Source organism: Cyprinus carpio, chromosome A7 (genome assembly GCF_018340385.1).
Source record: "Cyprinus carpio isolate SPL01 chromosome A7, ASM1834038v1, whole genome shotgun sequence".
In the NCBI taxonomy this organism is placed as follows: domain Eukaryota; kingdom Metazoa; phylum Chordata; class Actinopteri; order Cypriniformes; family Cyprinidae; genus Cyprinus; species Cyprinus carpio.
Genome location: NC_056578.1, coordinates 38,053,854 through 38,078,720, shown reverse-complemented (window position 1 = coordinate 38,078,720; position 24,867 = coordinate 38,053,854). Strand labels below are relative to the sequence as shown.

At 34.8% G+C, this 24,867-nt stretch overlaps 1 protein-coding gene across 2 annotated transcripts in view; it reads right to left on the bottom strand.

Moving 5' to 3' along the window:
* The window catches only part of LOC109061742 (myotubularin-related protein 13-like), a 129,177-nt gene that overhangs the window by 58,156 nt on the left and 46,154 nt on the right, over positions 1 to 24,867 (bottom strand). For both annotated transcript variants that reach the window (XM_042761074.1, XM_042761076.1), the window contains exons 4-12: positions 19,434 to 19,574; positions 17,439 to 17,549; positions 15,516 to 15,621; positions 6,706 to 6,838; positions 6,252 to 6,360; positions 6,014 to 6,127; positions 3,224 to 3,301; positions 2,843 to 2,956; positions 160 to 288 (exon numbers count right to left, since the gene is read on the bottom strand). In XM_042761074.1, coding sequence (XP_042617008.1) covers positions 160 to 288; positions 2,843 to 2,956; positions 3,224 to 3,301; positions 6,014 to 6,127; positions 6,252 to 6,360; positions 6,706 to 6,838; positions 15,516 to 15,621; positions 17,439 to 17,549; positions 19,434 to 19,574 — 1,035 coding nt within the window. The remainder of the gene's footprint in view (positions 1 to 159; positions 289 to 2,842; positions 2,957 to 3,223; positions 3,302 to 6,013; positions 6,128 to 6,251; positions 6,361 to 6,705; positions 6,839 to 15,515; positions 15,622 to 17,438; positions 17,550 to 19,433; positions 19,575 to 24,867) is intronic.

Here is a 24,867-nt window from a genome sequence, read left to right as displayed (position 1 = left end):
ACAACAGTTTCATTTTGGGTTGGAGTATCCCTTTAAAAGGCACCATTATCATGTTTCCTACTTTCCCAAAGAGCCCTAGCATTTGGAGAGAGCCCATTAATGATCTATTAATTCTACACTCCTGTTACTTAGAGGGGGTCTGATAAAGATGTACTGCACCTCATCGAACAGATCGCAGGCTCTGTATGGAGGTCCCCGTTCAGACACGAATCCCGCGAAGGCCATGCCATCCAACACCTTGGTCAGGAAGTCATTTTCTATCAGGCCCCGCTGGTCCAGGAAGGCAGCCTATCAAGGAAAAGAAGGTCAACGATCAAACAAGAATCATGGCATCTGCTAAACTTCCACTTCAACCCAGCAGCAAAGTTTAATTTAAATGTTGCAGAGATTTTTCTAAACAAAACAACCTCCAGAAGTAACAAAGTCAGACGTCTGTTATCTGCATCACCATCTTCATCAGATGAGATGGTCATATGTATATTTTAAACAGTTCCCCTGCAGCATTAGCCAGCAAATTAAGGAGCATTTGGCACGAGAAGTTGCTCAGTTTCGAGATGTGAAGCATTCTTGTACCATAATCTGAGCCATGTGGGGTGCTTTACGAGGGTCGTATTGAGACATTGCCACAAAGACATCGGCCGACACGAACAAAAACAGGTTGGGGGGTGAAATAACACTTGCGAATACAAGTTTGATACTTTTCATATGGCTCATTGCAAGGACAATCCAACGGACCAAAGTGTTTTAAACAAACTAACCGCAATATCATCGGCATGAGCTCTTACGTTTGCACCCAGGCACTTCAAAGCAAAGCGTGGATGAGGCAAAGCTCAGTGCTTATCTAGCAAGTTCATTGAGATTATTCTTTCATTCTCTGGCTCTGACCCAAACCCACTGTGTTTATGAAAAGGCAGGTGTTTGTACAAGTGCAAGCTGCCTTGAGTTAAGGTAAGATAAACAATGCTGTATTTCAAACCAGTCAGAGTTGTTTGTTCCGACTACTAAACACATCGTATTTACAAGTTTGGTAGGCATAATTATGATGCCAGGTGTGTTCAAATCACTCAGAGCAAGAACAAACAATACACATCAGGTGTGTTATTCGGACCCAAGCCCATAAAGGGCGAAGGGTCCTATTGTTTTCTAAGGACTTTGCAATTTTTTATTTTCCACAAGCTCTGTAGCACACCTACAGTCACCAAAAATCGTGCACATATAGATCTCATCAGCCTGAATGACTTTAGTGCTGACAGTCAGTGCTCCACCCAACAGGACGTCAGGTATTGTGGATTGTTTGAAAAACTCTGTCGACATGATCTCAAGACAATGAGGATGCAAAATTGCAAAGGGATTTTTGATACTTCGAATGGTTTGGCCGTGGTGAGGCGATGAATTTATAGCGAAAAACGACTGATTTTGATTAAACTTCAGCAGTTTGTTCGTTGTATGAGGCCGATCACATAGATGTGACTATGATGAGTCAAAGTTATAGTGCCACCAAATGTCAGTTGGAAGTGTGTTATATTAAAAATGCTTCAAAATCGCGCTTATTTTACTTGTTTTGCTTCATATTTCATCAGAATAATATCAAAACGTAGCTGATGTAAAACTATGAAGGGATTCTTGATATCTTAATTGAAGCATTGGCAATGCCATAGCAACGCTTCAAACTTTAAAATCATTCTTCTATATACTCCTCCAATTGCTGTCATACGATTTACACCAAACTTTGTCAACATGATGCTAAAACACTGAGGAACCTAAACTGTGAACGGTTTTTGGATATTCATAAACAAATCATTGTTTTGATATTTTAGGAGATCAGGTTCTCAAAACTGGTCTAGACTCTGTTAAATCAATCAAAACACTACATGTGAATAGGGTAAAAAAAAAAAAAAAAAAAAAAATAATAATAATAATTATATACTTTCCCAGTTGATAAATCACAGTACATTAAGACAATTGTTTTTTATTATAAGTTTTTTGAAATTTTATGTTACAATACGCAAATGAGACATTATCAAAGTAAATATTTATTCTTATTATATATTAATTTGCATACTTTCCAGAAAAGAAATCTGAACACTGGATAAAGCCAGGTTTAAAATGTTAATTTTGTTAAAGGTTTTTACATATCTTTAAAGGTATGTATGGTAAATCAAATCTACAGATGCAAATACATAAAGAGTCATAAAATAAAGACTTACATGTGTATTTTATTTCCATTTGTCTAAAGCAAGTCAAGTTATTGATGCAAAACAGCCCAAAATCTCGACGGATTTGCATGTAATGTCTTGCTTTAAATTTTGGCCATAGCATTCAACTTCATTAGATAAGAAATATAGCTTATACATTGTATGGTCTACGTTTATGATACATATTCATAGTGTTTTTATCCATCCTTATATGCTTGAAAGCACTTGGCTCCTATTCACTGACAGACTGGTGCTTTTCTCCTTTTGTGTTCCACAGAATAAATTCATAGAGGCCTTGAAAGAACATGAGAGTGAGTAAATTTGCATTTTTTGAAAAAAATAAAGAAAACACTTGAGAAAACACTTTTTTTTCAAATATATAAAACATTTGTATCATCATGTATATCTGTCCACAAACCCATGCTGAACTGTTTCGTACCCCTTGCTGAAAACCCTGGACATAATTAGCATGAAGATGATTCTCGAAATAGTCATTATGCATGCACTTGAGAAGTGTTTTGCCGGTTTACTGGACTGATCTGGCACAATGACAGTAATTGCTTTTAATCGCTTGTGGGCTAATGGGCCTAACTACTCAGCAAATGAGGTTTAACATCATAAAGTTGCAGATCAGCGCCTGCTCTCACCTTGTGAAAGTGAATCACAGGTTCGGAATGGATGCGAATGAGCTGCAGACAGGACCTGTAGCCCTGGAAGAGTTGTGCAAACAAGCGCAGGAAGACCGCCCTCACCTCCTTATCCTGTCAAAAACAAGAAAGCCAGAATAGAAGTGACTGAGAGACATTCCAGATAAACGTATGAGGATGGAATGAGTCAGAGTGAAAATTTTCTCGCCTCAAAATAAACTGTGTACGTGATGGGAGTTCAAACTCCTTTAATGAATAGATATTTCAGCCCCCTGAAGACCCAATAAAAGACTCCCATACTGGCCACATGAATGCCAGCCACACATTTCACAAAATTCATTACAGATTGTAAAAGAGGAAATAGACAAACTGGGCTCTTACCAGCAGTTTGAGGTTGGATGGAGCAGAACGAGGGGGTGGGAAGGCATTGTCTGCTCCTTCCAGATCTGGGTGCAAAACCTGCAGACAAAGAAAGTATTTACAGTGAGAAAATATCCTGCTATCTGAGGGAACGAGACAAATGGTGCAAATATAGCTTATGGAATGTCTCCAGTCAGAATCATCTTTCAATCCTGTGTAAAAAAAAAAAAAAAAAAAGGAGATTATGTATATGTTGAAAGTACAGATTAGCTACTGAAGAAGAAAGTTTATGAATTTGATGATTTAAAGGTGAAGTATTACAGTATATTGCAACTTTAGTGGAAGCAAATGGAAATAGTAATTAGTAATAGCTAGTAATAGCTAGTAATTTTCAATAAAACGGAATTGTGAATTCTCCGCAAATATGGCCACCTTGGTATTAAGGTGTTTTGAGGGCTTTGGTGGTTGTTTATTGGCCCAAATCAAAAGAGCTCAGTCTCAAGTTTGTATGATCTGGATTGAGTCATATTTTATCTTCACATCTTTGTTGTCAGAAGAAAAACACATATGTCCAAAAACATAAAAATACTCAAGAGCAAGGAAAAGTCTTTTTTCCCCTCATAATCAGCCATACCAAATTAATAAAAACAATATAATTAGTCGCTTTTGGCACCATAAGTAGAATTCTATCATTACACATCTGTTAGACATTTTAATTCGACTGTAAATTTGGGTTATAATGGCGCATGACTATTTTTTTTCTGTATGTGTTGTTAATTACTGATTGTTTGGAAGTTTATTTTTCAATACAATGTGAGCTTTCACTTACTTTTTTAGCTCAAAATCAGTTAGAGATGTGTTTTCTGGGTGCAGTGCATAAACTACAGCAGGGGTCTCCAATATGTTGCTCGCGAGCTGCCAGTAGCTCGTGACCTGATTGGAGGGAGCTCGTCAAGATGTACTTTTCATCCAATCAGAGTGAGCTATTATAAAAAGATGTCCCACCACCTCCAATGCAAATTAATTATTTGTTTTGACATATCAGCCTTGAGGTTATTTTAGGTATCCCGTTTTGTATTTTAATTATTATCAAACCTGTATTTGATTATCGTGATTTGAAAAACTCACGGTAAATACTGCTTAGCGTTGAGCAAAATTATTAAGAGTCTCACACAGATGCTACATGCAGAGTAGGTTTCGTTTTGTGTGAAAGAACAACTGAAGGCAGACTGCTGAGAGAAATTATTCGAAGAAAAAGTTTTTCAGAAAAGTTTCAATGGCATTTGCTTTTCATTTTCCCACCGTGTAATGTCTAATAGAGCTGTGTTTATAAGCGCAGCGCTGCTTTGTTTACAGTGGTTACTGGGAAACAGCTCTATTTCTGCTTTTCCTTAAGCGCACCTGCTGTCAGACAGTAGAACTGCATTTTCATTCAGCCTGTCTGCCGTTTTTGTTTAAACCAATGCATAAATCAGACAAAATTTTTGTTGTAAATCTTAACTGGTAGATGGAAAGTAGGCTACCTTGTCATCCGAAGTGTTGAAATTTTTAGAATGCATATTATATAGAATAGAATGTATATTATGCTTACTTATGTAGATAAGTTGATGGAGCAGATAAAATATAATTTATACTTTTCTAAAAAAAAAAAAAAAAAAATTAAGCTAAAATGTGGGGTTTCATTTTATAAAAAAATTTTGGTCAAAACTTTATTTGAATTTGTAGCACATGTCAGTAGATAAAATCTGGCCATTGTTTTTTAATGTCATGTCAATGTTCATGCAGACAAAAAGTGCATAATGCTGCTAATTTGAATTGTTGGTTTTCGACATAAAACGTGAAATTATTTCATTGTGTGCATCAGTACTTTTTGAACATTTCCAGCACATTTTAACAATACTGTGTATAACAGTTTTGGCTGATACATTATTTAAGAGCTTTAAGTATTGTATAACATGGGTTATACATGTTAGTTTCATAGCCAGAGAGTGAACCAACTCCAGGATAAGGCTAAAAGCAGCCTAATGTTGGTGTAATCTATTATCTACATATTATATCTTCTTAGTCAAGTAGCATATAGATGTCATGTCAAAAAATATTTTTAATATGACTGAATTTATATTTAACATGATAACAATTTAATAAAAACATCGCAAGTTACTGACTTTTGCTAACATTTCCTAATGTTAATTAGAAAATAATACTAGCCTGATAATGAAAATAATAATCTTAATATGATATCATCAAAGGCATCAACCACAGGCGATATCTCGACTATCACTGATACACGATACTATTATCTATCAGCACATTCCTAGTTTAAACACTCACTTTTCAAGGCCAATGGAGATAATAATTATACAGATAACCTGATTATAAATTCCTTTTAATGGAATTTCACAATTCAAACAGTAGAAAGAGAGTGCATTCTGTCTATGGTAAGAGTCAACATTACCAAAAGCAGAAATTAGTGTTTTTCATTGGACAGCAACAATATGTAAGACTTATATTGTATAATATTAAAGTAAACACTCCCTCCTCAACATCTTTAAGAATAACTCAGGTCCAAAGCACAGTGGTGTAGGACAGGTGAAGCTTTTATATTCGGGGTTAAGGGTTTCTTCAAATGTTAAAAAGTATTTTAACATAATATATATATATTTTTAGGGTGTTTTTTTCCCCAAATGTTTAACAAAATAATAAAGAAAAAGCATATGCATGCTATGTCTACTTAAATGCAACCCAAGCTGCACAGTAAACAAATTACATGACACCCTAATGTGTGTGTGCAAAGTGTATTTTTTTTTTTACCATGGACAGTGCTTTTTGAGTATTGTGCAACAGGGGTTCGGGGAGCTGGGAGAGGTGTATACACTCCGGTATTTTAATTGTTCCTCCATCAAGGTCAGCAATGATCACATCGAGCTGTAAAAAGAAACCAAAACCTGATCAGAAATGACTGAATGAGTCACGGAGCATCGTTATCAGAATCTGACCACCTGTTTTAAGGCAGACTGAAAATATTTTTTCTGTAAAGCCTTGGGCTCACCAGCTCTTGGATCTCACTCTGGAACATGGAGTGGACGCCGATGATAAAGGGTGTAGGCGAGCTCAACACCTCCAGCAGTCGAGATGGGAGGACAGGAATGTAGGGGTAGCTGTGGTCCAGATGAGAGTTAGGCAACCACAATCTTCACGTCGAGCAATCTCGAGACTTTTCTCATTACATAAAGAGCACAAAAATAGTGCATACTGTTGCAAAAGACTCTAAAAATAGAGCGATTTGCAAAATTTCACGCTTATCATTTCTGAAGAGTACACATTAATTCAAGCTTTTTTTGGCAGGCATGATCTGATATAGCAGTTTCCTAGTTTTTATGCAATGCACTTAGATTGAACTACATTTGCTAATAATGTAGCTAATGAAATAAGATGCTGTTATCAAGGTAACTGAAGGTCAGTTATTCTGGGTATATCAGTAACAGTCAATGTTGTTGACTTACCTGTACTTAAGAGGAAACATGAGGGACTCTAAGGCACGGCAGGCCTCTCCTAGTCTCTGATAGCTGGAAGAGTGGAACAAAACCTTGTGCTCTGTCAGAACCGCACAGAAGAGACCAAGAACATTCTGGATTCCTGGAACATATAAAAACACCACAAACGCACAATTACTCATGAATTTTTTTTTTTTTTTTAACCACTTCTAACACTGCAAAGATTATTAGCTGGCCACTGTCTGCTACCCCACAGTACAATACTGATACATACATCACAATACAATATAGTGCAATATATCAAAAACCATATTATTATTATTCAGATTATATTAGATTTTGATTATTACTGCTTGTTTTAATTATTTAAATGTAATAAAAGTGCAAATTTTTTGAAAAAAATAATTGATACCCACTGAGGACAAGCAATAGCCACTTATTTTCACTAAACATAATTTAAGATTAATTTAATTGTGAGTATAAAACAAAAAGCTGGACAAGAAAGAACTAACAGATTACTGCTTAAAATTATTATTATTATTATTATTATTATTTGCTATTTAAATTAAATAAAAATACAAATTTAATGAAATGACTCATATTAAACACAAGCAAAAGCCAAAAAAAAAAGAAAAAAAAAATTATGATTAATTTTATTGCGAGTATAAAACAAAAAGCTGGACAAGAGAGAACTAACAGATTACCGTTTTTTTTTTTTTTTTTTGCTGTTTAAATTAAATAAAAATACAAATTTAATGAAATGATAAATGACTCATATTAAGCAGAGGCAAAAGCCAATAAAATAAAATAAAATAAAATAAAATAAAATAAAATAATAAAATAAAAATAAAACAAAATAAAATAAAATAAAAAAAATAAAAATAAAATAAAAATCTAATATTCTAATTCTAATAAATAAAATTCAAGAATAACTTTATTGTGTGAGTATAAAACAAAAAACTGGACAAGAAAGAACTAACAGATTACCACTTAAAAATGTATTTATTTATTTATTTATTTATAAATGTATACATAAAATTCAGGTTTAACTTTATTGTGAGTATAAAACAAAAAGCTGGACGAGAGAGAACTAACAGTGTACCTCACATTTTTATTTCTTTTATAGTGAGTATAAAACAAAGTGCTACATAAATAATGGACAGACCTTGATTGTTACTGCTTAAAAATGATTAATGTTTAAATTTGATACAAGTAAACTAAATTAAGTATTAATAGCATGTAAAAACTAAATTCAGGATTCATTTTATAGTAAGTATAAACCAAAAAGCTGGATGAGAGAAAACTTTGAGGAAAAATAGAGCGGGGAAAAATTGAAATAAAACAGATGTTCCATCTTAGCATAGATATTCCTTCCAAACATCTTAGCTAACTAGTACATTAATAAGGTTGTAAGTTAATAATAATAATAATAATATATTGCTGCACTATTCATCTTGTTTCTTGGTCTACTGCGATAAAAAACAGTACATTTTTTAGGAGGATTTTTAAGTTCATCTACATCTAAAATAATAAAAGCAATGCATGTTCATGATTTTATTAACTTATATGGCAAGTAGCTGTAAAATAAACAAGATAATGCACAAGCCTCTGGTCGTTATCAGTGTGTTCAAACTGGGACCTGGAAAAATCTGGGCTTGTTTCCATTCTTTTACGTAATTCCATCAGTGAATCTGGTGCTAAAACAATACCAAGAACGCATGCAAATAAACAATGCTATCAGCGGGTGCAGTTCATTTGCATATCTGTCTCTATCATGATGATGCACGAAAGCCCTGAGGATGGCAAGTATGTAATGGCGACATAAACTCCTCAACGGGAGTCGGAGAAGAGAGCGAGAGATAAAAGTTTACAGTTCCTGTTTTTGTTTGTCATCAACATACCACTGAGGCTATTAATCACAAGCTCGGCAAAAACAGAGACAGCCAGCCATTAACAGACGTATCCGCAGCGCTGCTGGGGTCAGTGTTCCCATTATGTCTGTGTCAAATTCTGATATGCACCAATAAGCAGGAACAAGATATGAAAATTCACACTGTCTGTCCAACAATGAGCAAAGAGAGGATGAAATATTTAAGAGCATTGCAATACTTGTCATTCCATTTAACCTGTTTTAGAAACGCAATAAGTCATTGTGAATGTGTGACATGCTGAATCGTCATAATCTGTGTGGTTTCTAGCATGTTGCTATGCGGTTGCTAGGGTGCCTACAGCAATGACTACATAGTTGCTTCTGAACGTTCCTTGGAATCTCAGTGTTATCTTCTGCCCCCAAAATACAACAACACATTTCATAATCATGTTTGCAAGCCATCCAGTAAAACTCTTCCTGACATTGTGACACTGACTTATCTTTTGAAACGGCTACATATTTCTGACCCATGCACAGAGAGACACAGAAAAAGCTGCAAACAATAAACACTGAGCCTTATGATGGCCAACGTGTTCCTTTATTTTAGTTAGGGTGGCCATTTCTATAACACCAAAATGGAAGACACTTTGCAGGATAAAAACTGAAAGAAAAAAACACCTCAAACCTATAAGCAGTGAGAAACTTTTCCAGAACTTTTGCATTAAGGGGTGATATTTAAATCGATTTCCAGAGGCATTTTTTGTGCCTTCATAAAGGCAACTTTCTAACCTGTGTCCCCTTTCATTTACATGTTTTGATTTATTCAATGCAATGATAATAAGACATTATAGAGCTGTTACCAATCAAATAAATTCAGTGAAATCCATCTTTGCACTGCAGAGGTGTTATAGAAGCTGCATATGCAATGGCATTTAGATGTTAACAACTGCATATATAATGTTATAAAAAATATATTTTTTTAAAATACAAAACATGTTGAATACACACTGGGTAACATTTTACAGTGCAGAAAAATGAAATGTTGGGGAAATTTAATTTAACTTTAAATATGAAACTAAAACCACAAGTAGGTGGCAACAAGTCACTGCCTTAAAGAGAGAATCGTTGATTCATTCATTCAACCGATTCGTTCAAAATGGCTGATTCATTCTGGAACGAACCAAATGACTATCTTTAGGAATGGGTCACTGAATCACTGCGATTTGTAAAAAAATGCTGAATTATTCAAGAACGAAACACCACTGTGTTGATCAGAGACGCAAACGTTCTGCTGTGATTCTGTTTGTAACTATTTTGGAACTGGATATTGACAATATTGTGTCTAAAATGTATGTTACTTAATAAAGTAGCTTAAATTTAGCCTGTTTTAATTTAATTTAATCTATTTATTTTTTTTAACTATTTTAAATTATACATCATTGGATAAAGCATAAAATAGTAATGATCTTAAAAGATATACAGATGAGCATCTGGCTTTAAAGACATGGTAATAAAAGGGATAGTTTAGCCAAAAATGAACATTTGGTCACCATTTACTCATCCTCAAGTTGTTTCAAACCTGTATGAATTTCTTTCAGCTGTTGGACACAAAAGAAGATATTTTGAAGAATGCTAGTAACCAAATAGTAGCCATTATATATCCATACTATGGACATCAATGGCTAATGTCAACTGTTTGGTTACCAACAACTTGAGGGTGAGTAAATGATGAAGAATTTTCATTTTTGGGTGAACTATCTTTAAATATCATATTCAATACCCTTTAAATATCATATTCATCTACCACTGCAGCCTTTGGCCAGATGCTAATTTGTCTACTTTATAAGATTATTACTATTTTATACTTTATCCAACAGTATAAAATTAATAAATAAATAGATGAAAACAACCTAAATCTGCACAGATGGCCACCCAGACAGGCCTCACTCTAAGACAAAAGAAGTGTGGATAAAGTTATTGGCAATGATGTCCTTTTACAGCCTGCGAGAGGAAATGCTTTTAAAAAGCACCTGAAGCTGAGCATAATGTTCAAGACATTCTTGAAACAAGTGTGTGAATCCATGGTAAAGCGTAAATGAATGGCAGACAAGAACGGCATTTTAGAATGCAACTTCCTTAATGTTGACATAATCCATCTGAAAATATGCAGTCTAACCAAGGACACGCTCTGAGCCAGAGAGGCCTGATCATTGATAAATCTGTTGTTGATTCACAGAGGAGAACAGTGGAGATGAGGTAGAGCATAATTTATACAAAGAGTTCAAGATGACATTTTACTAGCTCATGTAGGTCGGCTTGTTGCTGGGATATTACAGGCTTGGGTAACCTTAAGATCAGTCCCAGCAGTACCGTGTATCTGGGAGGATGAGACATTGACATGATGCTCTTATCAGAGACCAGGCACACAGAATGGTATTTGGGATGGTGTTTTCTCCCCTGCTGGGTCAAAGACTATGGCCGTCTTACAAACCCACTTGTGAACTTTCTATTGCAGGACAAAGAGCAGGTACAAATGATCTTGACAGGAATCCAGGAAGGTCGTTTGTTTCTCACAGATGTCTTGAGACATCTTGGAAAGCAAGAGATAATGTTTTTGTCTTTTACTTGAATGTGGTCTGAGAAAAAGCAGAAATTCCAGTAAAGCAGATTCTCTCTCTCTATAAATTTTGAAATAAATGAATAGTTTTATTCAGCAGGGACACATAAATTGATCAAAATGATCAGTGAAGACATAAAATTATATTTCAAATAAATGCTGTTCTTTTAGACTTTCTATTCATCAAAGAATCCTGAAGAAAATGTAACACAGCGTCTAACTGTTTTCAGCACTGATAATAATAAATGTAGTAAATGTAATAAGAAATCTTGAGCAACCACTAAGAAAATAGGTATTTTGATCCATCCATCATGTAACAATAAATACAAAAAAAACCACTAAGAAAATTAGCTTTACATCACAAGAATGAATTATATTTTAAAATATATCAAAATAGAAAATATATATATATATACACACACACACACACACACACACACACACACACACACTTTGATTTATTTTTAATTATAAAAATGAGCTTAATTTTCTTCACATAAATCCTTTTTCCTGTTTGGGGCAATGCGATTTTGAGATGAAATGTGATCCAGTTCATGTCAGGCTAAGTGAGATTCACCCTTCAAGATGACAAGGCCACTGTTGCTCGAATCAAAAAGACCATGCTGCTTTAAGGGTCAACATGTTTATAAAGAAACTCTTGGGGATTGTTTAGCACAAGGGTCATTAATCAGAGATCTACATAAATCCTTAAAAAATGAAAAACCCCTGTGAACTGTAATGAAAAACTCCATATTAGAACACTTCTAAGTTGAATAGTTCAAGTCAAATTCTGGCCAAAATAAATCATGACCAATACTAAAAATAGTACACCGTATAATTATAAAACAGATGATATTATATGACACGAAACGGGTAAAATGAGGAAAAGGATAAGTTGCACAACACAAGGTGAAGAAATTACTGAGTGCTAAATTAAATATTCTGATTTTATTTGACAGATTTAGAACATGTGCTCTGTTCGTTCAATTTGAAAAGTTTAATCTTACATGCTGACAAAATGCCTTAAGGATGTTAATGTGGTGTAAATTAGTCTCAGACTGATTTGCAGCTGGATGGTAGTACGACATAATGCATCTGTTATAAAGTGATGCGTGCACATCTGTCCAAATGCTGCGTGCTGTATTCCAGCTGAACAAGGGACATGCACCATTAGTATATTCCTCTATGAGACTGCCATGCAACACCATTCTTTCATAATAAGCAACTTATTTTCATCTTGCTAAATGAAAACAGTGTATGTCATGAACTAATTTTTGTCTTTGTGTTTCAAAATCTGACACATTTGACTAATCACTTTACCCTTTCAAAACCATCTGTGCATTAGAGCTGAAGATCTTAGCCTAAACCCGACGTGACCCGACAGGTTCAGTCTGGTTCGGGCTTAATTTATATCATTTTACACAGGCTCGAGTCGGGCTCAGGCTTGCGCTCCGGCTTGCGTGGTAAATGAGTGGTCATGTGATGCATTTCAATTAGCACAAGAAAGATGCGAAAATGGATGCTGAGGAAGTGAAACAGAGGCTTGCCTCTGGCGATTACGTTTTGGTTGCACCAGCAACTAAAGCAAAGTCTGAGGTGTGGAAAATGAGCCAGTGGGTTATATTGCTGGACGCACCATCAGTGAGCGCAGGACCGCGCTGAAGTCATCTACAGTGGATTCAATAATTTCCCTCCACAAAAACATGTAGCCTAATCTTGGTGTGTAAATGTTTTTCAAATTATAACTAAATATTAATTGAGTATTAAATGCATAATGTAGACAGAGTATATAAGCTAATGTTGGCATTATTCTTTTATTAAATTTCAGATGCTATTCACCGTCGCGTTGAGGCTGGATTGTGGAGAGAAGTGGCGAAGCAAATCCCACGGAGCCTTTATCTTAAGTTCGTTATTGCCAAATACCCATCTTAATTTAGAATTTATCTTAATTTAATTTGTTAGAAAGACTCATTTTAGACTTGTTAGAAAGACTCCTGTTTATAGGCTAAGTGTATGCCTAGGCCTATTTAGAGTGCTGAGATGTTACGATGTTACAGAGGACTTATTTTATTTCTTTGTTCCAACTTCCAAGTGACCTATAGCCTATGTTAGTCATGAATAAATTATGTTAAAACATGTATAAATGACTCATTCTTGACAAAAGGCAAAAGAGCTGTGTGCATGCGCACATTTGAATAATGTCAGGCTGTAAACGGGTTCAGGCTTTTAAAAAGCTGTCAATCAAAATATACTTGATGGGTTCGGGCTGAATTCTGTCGGGCCTAACTTTTCAGGCCCGATTACAGCTCTACTGTGCATTCATAGGTTGTGAAAGCTCATTGAGTGGAAAAAGATGCTTTGCTTTAATTTTTCTGCATACAGAATGAAAGGTGCAGCCAGTGTAACTTAATCACAGTGGTGCTTAATCAAGTAATATGTGAATGAGAAAACTGACTTTTTTTTGTATAAGAACAGAAAACAAATCTGTCAACAGGATATTTTTCATGCACTTCAATATTCAAACTGAATACAAATGTTTCCATTAGCAATTATATTATCAGCATATCAATTTGAGCAAAAGAGCTGAACTGAAAACAAATGAATGTCAGGTTTTTTTTTTTTTTTTTTTTTTTTTTTTTTTTTTGGCGTGTCTCCCGAATCCGCGGGCCGGACTCACAAAACATTCTTAAGAAAAAAAGTCTTAACTGCCATCTTCTTTTTATTTTTTAACTTAAAAAAAAGTTTCAAATATTTTGTCAAGCAGGTCACGATGAAAATAGTGTACACACTTACTCTGATTATTAGAGTAATCTGCAGGAAACGCAAAAATCTTATATAAAAGTTAAAAAAAAAATGTTTATCAGTGCGTCTTCAGTCTGATAAAGACTGTTATTTTCTTCTTAAGAGAAAAAAAGATGTTCTTAAGAACATATTTTGAGAACTTAAGAATTTTCAAAGAATTGCACTTAAGGACATTCTTACGAACCTTATTTCTTAAGAAGAATTTTTGTGAATCCTTTTGTAGTGTAGGTTTATGGAAGTTTATGGAAATTAATGGGACTTATTCTGTAATTCTATATATATATATATATATATATACATACAGTAGCATGTCCACTGTAACTGCCCAGAAGAAAAAAAAAATAGCACAATATGCGGACATTTACTGTACACAGCATATATATACACTACCGGTCACAAGTTTGGGATCAGTAAGACCTTTAAAATATAATTAATTTTTGTGATGCAAAGCTGAATTTCCATCAGCCATTACTCCAGTATAAAGTGTCATATGAACCTTAAGAAATAATTTTAATATGCTGATTTATTATTAGAATTATCGATGTTGGCAACAGTTGTGCTGACAAATATTTTTTCGGAAACTGGGATACTTTTTCCAGGATTGCTTGATGAATAAAGTTAATGAAAGTTAAAAAGAACAGCATTTATTCAAAATATAAATATTTTCTAACAATATAAATCTTTGCTATCACTTCTTAGCAATTTAACACGTCCTTGCTGAATAAAAGTTTTAATTTCTTTCAAAAAAAGAAAGAATAAAAATTTACTGACCCCAAACTTTTGAACAGTAGTGTATACTGTTAGAAATAATTTCTATTTTGAATAAATGCTCTTCTTTTTAACTTTTTATTCATCAAAGAATCCTGAAAAAAAGTATCACAGGTTCCAAAAAATATTAAGCAGCACAACAGTTTCTATCACTGATAATAAATCAGCATATTGGAATGATTTCTGAAGGATCATGTGACACCGGAGACAGGATTAATGATGCTGAAAATTCAGCTTTGCATCACAGGAATAAATTGTACTTTAAGGTATATTCAAATAGAAAAACATTATTTTACATCATAATAATACTTCACAATTTTTTCCTGTATTTTTGATCAAATAAATGCAGCCTTGATGAGCATAAGAAACTCCTGTAAAAAACATTAAAAACAGTTTTGATCCCAAACTTTTGAACGGTAGTGCATATATATATGTATATATTTACATACATACATATATATGTATATATACAGTTTCTAGTTGTATTTGAGTTGACTGGAAATGTTATGTTACAAAAAAAGTTTCAATTGCCCTTGTTCTCCTCTATTATTCTCATATGACTCCTCTATACAAAAACATGTTTACAGGAAGGGACATTAAGCGGCACTATAAAGGACAGGAGATATCTGAATAAATACGGAAAAGATAAAATAAAAAGCATCAGAGACTAGTTAAGAACTGACATGGAAGAAGTATCCTATACAATATTCACTGTATACAGTATACTACTGGTCCACACCAATAAAAGTCACAGATACCCACCTAACTGCTGGAAGAGGAGCGCTACACTTTTACCGCTGACTGGCAGAGTGTCATTGAGTGGGGTCTGGATGAGCTGCCGGTCCCCTGCTCCCAGTGAAAAGAGCTTCTGAAAACATCAACACAAACATTCTGGTCTGGACAAATGCATAATGTAAATACATTAACAATAAACAGCAAATAACACCACAGAGCTACACAAAAAGTACAATACAGGCTGAAGCATATAAAAATAAACATTTTTAACTATTAATTTCATAATTTAATTTAATTTATTATTTTCCATGTTATATGTTTCTACAGTAACACTTCATTTTAAGGACTAATTCTCACTATTAACTGTAACTATTAGCATGCATATTACTACCATATTGGCTGTTTATTAGTACTTATAAAGCACATATTAATGCATAATTCTGCATGACCATGTTTTAGATCCCTTAGAGCGTAAACCTAACAGCTACCTTACTAAATATTAATTAAGCAGCAAGTTAGGAGTTTATCGAGGCAAAAGTTGTAATTAATAGTTAGTTAATAGTGAGAATTTGTCCCCAAACTAAAGTGGGCCCGTTTCAAGCGTAGCATTAGTTCTGGCAGGACACGTCTGTCAAGCTCGCATCAGCTGACTCTGATTCATGTCCACCTATAGGGATCCAACGCCTATCACAGCATCCATATATAAGGTCCTTTAGTATTATCAGAAGCTTTTGCTTTGCTCAATAGCTAATTACCCTCCTCCATCCCCAGCTCCTCCTCTCATTCAGTCAGGATTTGGCCTTCTGATTCCCCTTTGAATCAGACTCATTTAAAAAATATTTACATTAAATTACTGAACTTTAATGATATCTGCAATACATTTATGTTGGCTCTGCTCTGTCCTGACAGAACTATATTTTTAAACACACTCTACATAAAATGCCATGTGATTTTTTTTTGCAAATGTTACTCAACAACGGCAAGTTGACAAACACTAAATAGAGTTTGATTTGTGAAATATGGGCACTTAAATCTTAATGTGCTGGTAACTGTGATGGGTTCTAAATAACCCATTGTTGCATAAACCCTCTGGAAGCAACAAAACAGTGAAACAGCTCTCTAGACTTTAGCAGGTTTACTAAGTTTATTTATTTTTACTTATTTTTTGTATATCTTGGCTCTTGCATTTTAAGAAACAGCAGACGTGTATTACACAGAGCCAATAAGATGCACGTGGACTGTTTCATGAACAGATGTGCACTGAAGTCTCATGACACATTCCATGCGGATAGAGTTAGACTCACACTGAAAGATGAATATATACCTCTCCTGGGGTCTGTTTATAACTTACACCCTGTTTGATCACCATGATGCTACAATCCAGCTGGGGAAAATAATAGTTTCTGGAGGAATTTTTTAATGCATTGGTGAATTACATAAACAAAAAAAACAAAAAAAAATACGATTTCAACACGAGAGAACAAATATATTTATATATTTCCCTCAAAACCAATTTCTAGATTGTTTAACAATATCTTTTTGGTGATTTATTCATTTAGCTTGATTTATATGAGTGCATGGTACAATAAAGAGTGGATTCAGAAACTGTGTTTAAAGAGAAAACATAAATTTCAAGGACAAATCAGCTGTTTTAGGAAAAAGAAAAATAAGACGAAATGAAGAACTGTGGAGCACAAACCAGAACGTGAGAGATACATTTAGTAATATTTTAGCTCTAAACAAAACAACAGGCTTCTCTCACTGACCCCTAAAGCCCTTTCCACATCTCAGGAGTCTCCAGTGAAAACAAAATGCAATATGAGACACCCTGCTTTCCTCAAGGTACACAGGTACACAAATGAACCCTGGCTAACCCTCTGTGTGCTCGAGTATCCACAGGGGTCAGGGTTCGAGACAGATGAGGAATTCTTTGGTTAAGTAATGTCTGACCTGGGAACCTCCACCCAATGGGACCAAGCATGTGAAGAGGTTTGCCACCAGCCCTTCCAGAGGAAAGCTCAGACTGTCGATGTATACGGTGTAGATCAGACCCAAGCAGCCCTAAGAGAAAGAAAAAAAGACATTCAGCTAGTCCCTGACACACAAACACATGTAAAACAATGTGAGTGGTGCAAAAGTCTCTGCTACAATACTGGTGTTGACCTAACAATTTGATTCTATTGCTACAGTTGCAAAGTTGTTCTTAATGGTTGATATGGTGTTGCTAGAATGTTCTGTGTGAATGCTGTGATGCTGCTATAGTGTTCTGGGAGATTTTCTGAATGGTTGTTAGGGTGTTGCTAGTGCTCTGGGTGGTTGCTAGGGTGTTGCTATAATTTTCTGGGTGATTTTAAGGTTTTCTGAGTAGTTTCTATGGTGTTGCTAGTGTTATGTGTGGTCGGTATGATTTTGCTAGTGCTGTGGGTGGTTGCTAGGGTGTTGCTATACTGTTCTGGGTTTTCTGAATGGTTTCTAGGATGTTGCTAGTGTTCTGGGTGGTTGCCTGGGTGTTGCTATAATGTTATGGGTGATTTTATTCTGTGGTTGCTATGGGGTAGCTAGGGTGTTATACTGTTCTGGGTGATTTTGAGATTTTCTGAGTGGTTTCTAGGGTGTTCCTAGTCTTATCTGTGGTTGCTATGGGGCTGGTAGGGTGTTGTTATGGGTGATTTGGGGTTTTCTGATTGCTTTTTTTGGTGTTGCTAGTGTTTTGGGTGGTTGTTAAGGTGTTGCTATAGTGTTCTGCATGGTTGCTAGGGTGTTGCTATAGTGTTCTATGTAATTTTTGAAGTTTTCTGAGTGGTTTTCAGGGTGTTGCTAGTGTTTTGGGTGGTTGCTGTAGTATTGCTAGTGTTCTAGGTGATTTTTAAGGTTTTCTGAGTGGTTGATTACAGACTGAAGTCAGTTGGTCCATATTCTGGTCCCTCCTTCAATGAAAGTCTAAGGTTTTTTATTTTTATTTTTTTATTGCATGCTCAAGTGAAAATCATAATTCTTATCAACAAAATGAACAATTTGAGGTATCAATCGTGTTCACTGCACAAACAATTTAAATCCCTAACCTCAAGTAAGAGCATTAGTAATAATGATGACTTGCTTAGCAAACATCACTTAACAATGCTTTTATAGCTGCTTTTAAATTATTCTTTAGAGCATAAATCTGGAGATTTATCTATCTATCTATCTATCTATCTGTCTGTCTGTCTGTCTGTCTGTCTGTATGTATGCATGTATGTATGTACAGTATGCATGAATGTATGTATGAGAAGAAATGCCAGCAGGGCCTTCTTATATGGGTACAAAGAGAAACTAAGGGATATGATTTGTGACCATAAACATTTGGTCTTTTACCAATCAATACAGATAAACTAATTTATTCCCAGGCATAGCTCATGCCAAATACATAAATGTAGGCCAAAAGTAAAAAAAGCCGTCTGCATAAAACTTTGAATGAGTGAATTTCCTGCTTCTGAGCTCCTGTGATATTCCTCTCAGTCTCAGTAATCCCTGTTTTTATTCCATCAGCAGACATAAATCTTTGACTTTAATGATTTAAAAGCTGACGATCAATATCGTTCTCAAGCCAGTGATGGTTTTAATTATACTGAATCCAAGTACAGCTCCAGCATGAAAATTCCTAGTTACGAACGGATGATTCACATCAAAAATGTGAGTAAAATTTAATTTTGCTAACTAAAGTTACTGGTCACTTAGGAAATGGATGAAATTGAATGACATGTTAAAGAACAGCTCAATCACTAGTTGGCTGCTCTTTTCTGTATCTTCATCGATGAAAATCAGAAGTTTAGGCAATAAGATTTTTTTAACTACACATTCCTGGCAAAAACAAAGTGTTTTTGTTTTATCTAGAGGTGGTGTTTCACAGGGTGACTTTATAAAATGTAATGGACAAACAGATGGGCAGGCAAACAGATTTTTGTTTACCCTAAATATTTCTGGGTAATCCAGCCTGGAGACAAGAATCAAACTTTTGGGTGCAAAGATTTGAGCTGGCTGGATCAAACCATCCTCTTCCTCATCCACATCCTCAGCTACATCCCCATCTGCCTCCAGCGTCTTTGAGCCCTGAAACGGAAAACAATCAAAAATAATTTAAAAAGTCTGGAATAAATAAAATTCCATGAGGCTGAGGTACTCTTTGAGTTGGTGGACAAGTACAGAGCAATCATATGAGATAAAGCCTGGCCGTGATTACGGAAGAACCAACATCTGGGTCAGATTCTGTCATGATTTCTTTGAATTAAAACAATCTCTAAACACTTTATTTGTTATTAGTCTTTATAACAAACCCCTAACAACAGGGATGAGTGGTGGGCTTCTTAAATTAGGAGTTTGAGATTTTTCATGTACAGTTTAAATTCTTATATTAAATAAGTTATATTTCCATTTGATATTTACACAGTTTTTGGGTTAAAACCATTCGCTTTGCTTTATCTAAATGCAATCTATATTATAACATTCTATTATATGCATTTATATTAAGGTTGTCAATTAAAAATGTTAATTAAAAAAATGTTATAATTATTAATGCATTAAATGCACCACGCCCAGCCACAGAGCTGTACGTCATCTTACACTGCATGCAGTTGCTGATGAACATGAGGTAGGACGACGACTGACCACATTAGAATGCAGTTATATGCCCCTAAAATTCAAGATATGAGGGCAATAAATATAGGTTGTATAGGTTTTTGTCTTATATATTATGTATATGTCTTATATATTCATATCATATGATATAGATTAACAATATCACACATGCAAGAGTGTTTTTTCCCCAAATATCTGCACAATGTCTGCTATACAACAGTTCAATAAACAATAAGTAAATACTGTGTTTTAGTATTTTAGTAATTAGTATTATTTAGTAATATTTTATGCTTTGCTCATTTTGTCATTTAACATCGTTTCAAACAAACCCATGCCAGAATCATTATGCCTTTCTAAGCAACACTGAGCAAAGTTTTGTTAATGAATCCAAGTTCTTGACCAAAATGAGTGAGCAAATGATTCAGTGTCCCTTTCATAAAGACAGTCACATGATTAGTTTCTGAATTCATCAGTAGTTTGAAAGAATCATTGAATGAATGACTGAATGACTCACTCATTAAAGGGGTCATATGACATTGCTAAAAATAACATTATTTTGTGTATTTGGTGTAATGCAATGTGTTTATGCGGTTTAAGGTTTTAAAAAACACATTATTTTCCACATACTCTACATTATTGCTGCTCCTCTATGCCCCGCCTTTCTGAAACGTGTCGATTTTTACAAAACTCATTGTTCTGAAAAGCGAGGTGTACGCTGATTGGCCAGCTATCCAGTGCATTGTGATTGGCTGAATTCCTCAAGTGAGTGATGGAAATGTTATGCCCCTTACCATACTGTGATGCCGTGTCCCGGAGCGATGAGACAAAACCAATAAAACCCATTACAAGCGAGGCATTTGTTGCATCCAGTGGGGACATAATTACTGATTATAATGACTTTTTACGCGTTGCGTTTCGTATCGCCCTGCATAAACATTAAACCATTTCTGGAGAAACGACAAACAACAAGCTCTACTCTACACTGCTCAAAACTTGCTTTTGAATCATCAGTGGCAAATTCTTTAAATATTAAAAAAGTACTTACAGGCTGTGAGTCAGAAGCACCAGACTGTCCTTGCAAAGTTGGAACTGCCCCACTTTATAGAAACCGGCAGGCTACTCTCACCGGAAACAGTCCTTGCGCAAAATGCGCTGCACACATCTGAATATTTAGGCTGAACTGTTCCACAGTGTTGTAACTACAACTTAACCACTGATTTCTAGTTGTTTTCTCTTTTGGAAGGCCAAACAAAGTAGTTTTGCTTCCACAACGAAACACACAGCGTCTCCACAACATGGCGGCGGTGGCAACAGTGAGAATAAAAGTTACGTCTTCTTTGTTTGCATGAATATTTGGGCGGCTTTATGCGAATCTTCCCACATCATGACGTAGACATGTGGTGGTGTGTTAGAACGAGCCATTTTAGGTAGGAGTGGTGGACTCTTAACTATTATAAAGAATATCTCTTTGGATTTGAGACTTTAGTCTTTGCAACTTTACAGATCTTCTTTATGCACCAAGAGCTTGTAACACTCTAAAGAAAAAGGAAAAATTTAAATCGCATCATATGATGAACTAACTTTTCGAAGTAGGGAAGTATTCAATTTTGGACATAGTGAATGACTTGCCACCACCTTAGTGCTGTCAAATGATTAATCACGATTAATCACATCCAAAATAAAAGTTTTCTTTACATAATATATGTATGTGTACAGGGTATATTTATTATGTATATATAAATACAAACACATAAATTATATATTTAGAAAATATTTACATGTATATACATTTATATATTTATATTCTTATATTTTATATTATATATAAATATAGTTAATATATAAACATAACATATTCTTCTTAAATATATACATGCATGTGTGTGTATTTATATATACATAACAAATATACACAGTATACACACATATATTATGTAAACAAAACTTTTATTTTGGATGTGATTAATCATGATTAAGTTAAAATATAATGTAATATAAATATGAACTAACTTTTTGAAGTAGGGAAGTATTCAATTTTGGACACAGTGAATGACTTGCCAACACCTACAGTACACCTTCAATTATTTCATATCATTTAAAAAAATCATTAAAAAGCTTTCAGAAATATTAACTCATTTATTGTGATTATTCATACACCATTGAATCATCATTGGATCTTTTTGTAATGGCTATTCAATGCTTTTTTTTTCACACAATAATGACATCAAACGATCTTTCGAGGAGTAATTTCTCAGCTAAAATTGATGTTTAATTTGCGGCACATCAATTAGATTATAAATTTTAATTGCTCAACAATTAATTGCTAATAAATATTATACCTTATTAAAAACAACAAACATAGGGAGACTCTAAAATAGTTCACTCACAGAGCATTATTTCAAGTTAATTTAGATATGTGACAAAAAGTAGGCTGTCCGAGCGGACGAGTTGTTTAATGCCTGACAGTGGAAAAAAGAAAAATCCTCTGTGTCCTCTGTGTGAGATGGACAGAATGTCTGATGGGGGATTGCAGGGCTCTGTTTCTTAATTCTTTGTTATTCACCACTGATAAATATCTGAGTTGAGGAGTTGAGAGAACACTAGATAATAATGCATAAAGATTACAGTACATGTTCTCAGAATCACTGATAAAGCTGAGCTTATGTAGACAAGCTTAGCCTGTATAAAGCGACAGTCACTCAGTATTCAGGCTCAATCCAGTTTCCTCAAAGAAACAAAAAACAGCACATCACTTCAATACATCAAATGTGATAATGGTCATGAGGTCAGCCGAACAGCGCTGCCTTTTTTCAACAAGAAAGAGAAAATGATAACAGGAGCAAATTAAGTTAGGGGGTCCTGCATATCTATCAGATGAAAGAGTGACGGTGCGCTGACAGAGTTAGTGTCAGGATAGAGAAAGTTAAGATGGGCTCGCATGATGAATAAAGGAGTGACCCATGCTGGCTGTTATGAAACCACAAAGGGGACCTGGAGCAAAAACAGAGGTGCTGGTATATTTATAGATGTTGCTTTTGGAAATTGGTTGGGTTTGAGTTTTTTTTTTTTGTGCAAGGGTCTTGTCCCAAAGGCCAAGATGCTAAATGAACTGGTTTAGGCTCACATTACAAGTCCTGCTTTAGTATGTGAGTTAAATGTGTGTAAATTGTCTCCATGTGAGTATTTGGAAAAATTCAATTTCCTAAATAATCACGTCCAAAGATGCAATCAGTGAAAAAACACATCATAGTAATTACACCATGTACAACCCAAACTGAGTTTATGGGACAACGGGAGGATTAAGTCAATGATAAACTATAAATTTAGGCAAAAATGTAGTAGTCACAGAATACCAATTAAGAATCAAAATTAAATACATTTAAGGGTTCTTATAAATGTACTCTTTGAAATCACAAGGGTTTCATTTGGTTTAGAAAAACTTTTTCAACAAGATAACATAAAACAACAAAATATCAAGTGGTGTAACCACGAAGTGAAACGTATTAATAGATTTTTGGGAAGTCACAGCACAATATTTTAAACCCTAAAGTCTTGCTTGGTCATAAAAAGATCAAATTAGCTAATATTTTAAAAGAGTTACTGATCTTGTCAGTCATGAGCGTTTGCAGGTTTTTCCCATTGACTGTACCAGATTACTATCATTATTATTAATATTTGTATTCTTTGTTAAATTATTAATTTTCTTATAACAATAAAAGATTATACCAACCTTTTAGTTCTATTCATTTCATTCTGATAATTAGAGTTTTATCTTCATTTAATTTTTTATACATACATGCCAAATTTGACAATATTACAAGAGATTTAAAGGATTATCTGCAGTGAATGGGTGCCGTCAGAATGAGAGTCCAAACAGCTGATAAAAAGTAATCCCCACCACTCCAGTCTATCAGTTAATGTCTTTTAAAGCAAAAAGCTGTATGATTGTAATAAACTAATCCATCAAGTTGATTTTAACTTCAGACCATCTAAGTTAAAATTTGAGTCCACTCTCCATAATATTGCTTTCTCCAGTGAAAAAGTCCATCCCCTGTTGTCCTCTCACATCAACATATGATATTTGTTTAGAACTACAATTTGACTGTTTCCGTAAGTAAACAGGGCTTGATCTGTGCAAATTTCTCTCCTGATTAAGATGAAAACTGTTGTATACAAATATGTCAGTGGATTTTGAAGTTAGAGGACAACAGGGGAAGGACTTTTTCACTGGAAGAAGCGCTATTAGGGATTATGGACCAGCATTTTGGCCAGAAGCGACCATTTAAAGTTAAAGCGCCTTATTAATGGACTTGTATCTTACAAACATGCAGCTTTTCACTTCACAAGACATTAACTGATGCACTGTAGTCATTACTGTGATGTTTTTAATCAGATGTTTGGAATCTCATTCTGACGGCACCCTTTCACTGCAGAGGATCCATTGGTGAGCAAGAGATGTAATGCTAAATTTCTCCAAATCTGTTCCCATGAAAAAAACCCTCATACATCTTGGATGGCCTGAGGTTGAATAAAATTTCTGCAAATTTCAAATTTTGGATGAACTATTCATGACAAAAAGGAGACTTCATTATCAATATTATCATTATCATACAGTGATAGGAAGGAGAGGTTTTGCCTGAGTCACGTCCCACTGCTCACAATCTGCTTTTAATTGTCTCGTTTGCATCTGCGTCAGGCCTGTGAGCTCATAACGATGCCCACTCTGCCGCCTAACCCCCTGCGCTGAAGCCCATTTGATTTGCTCAGA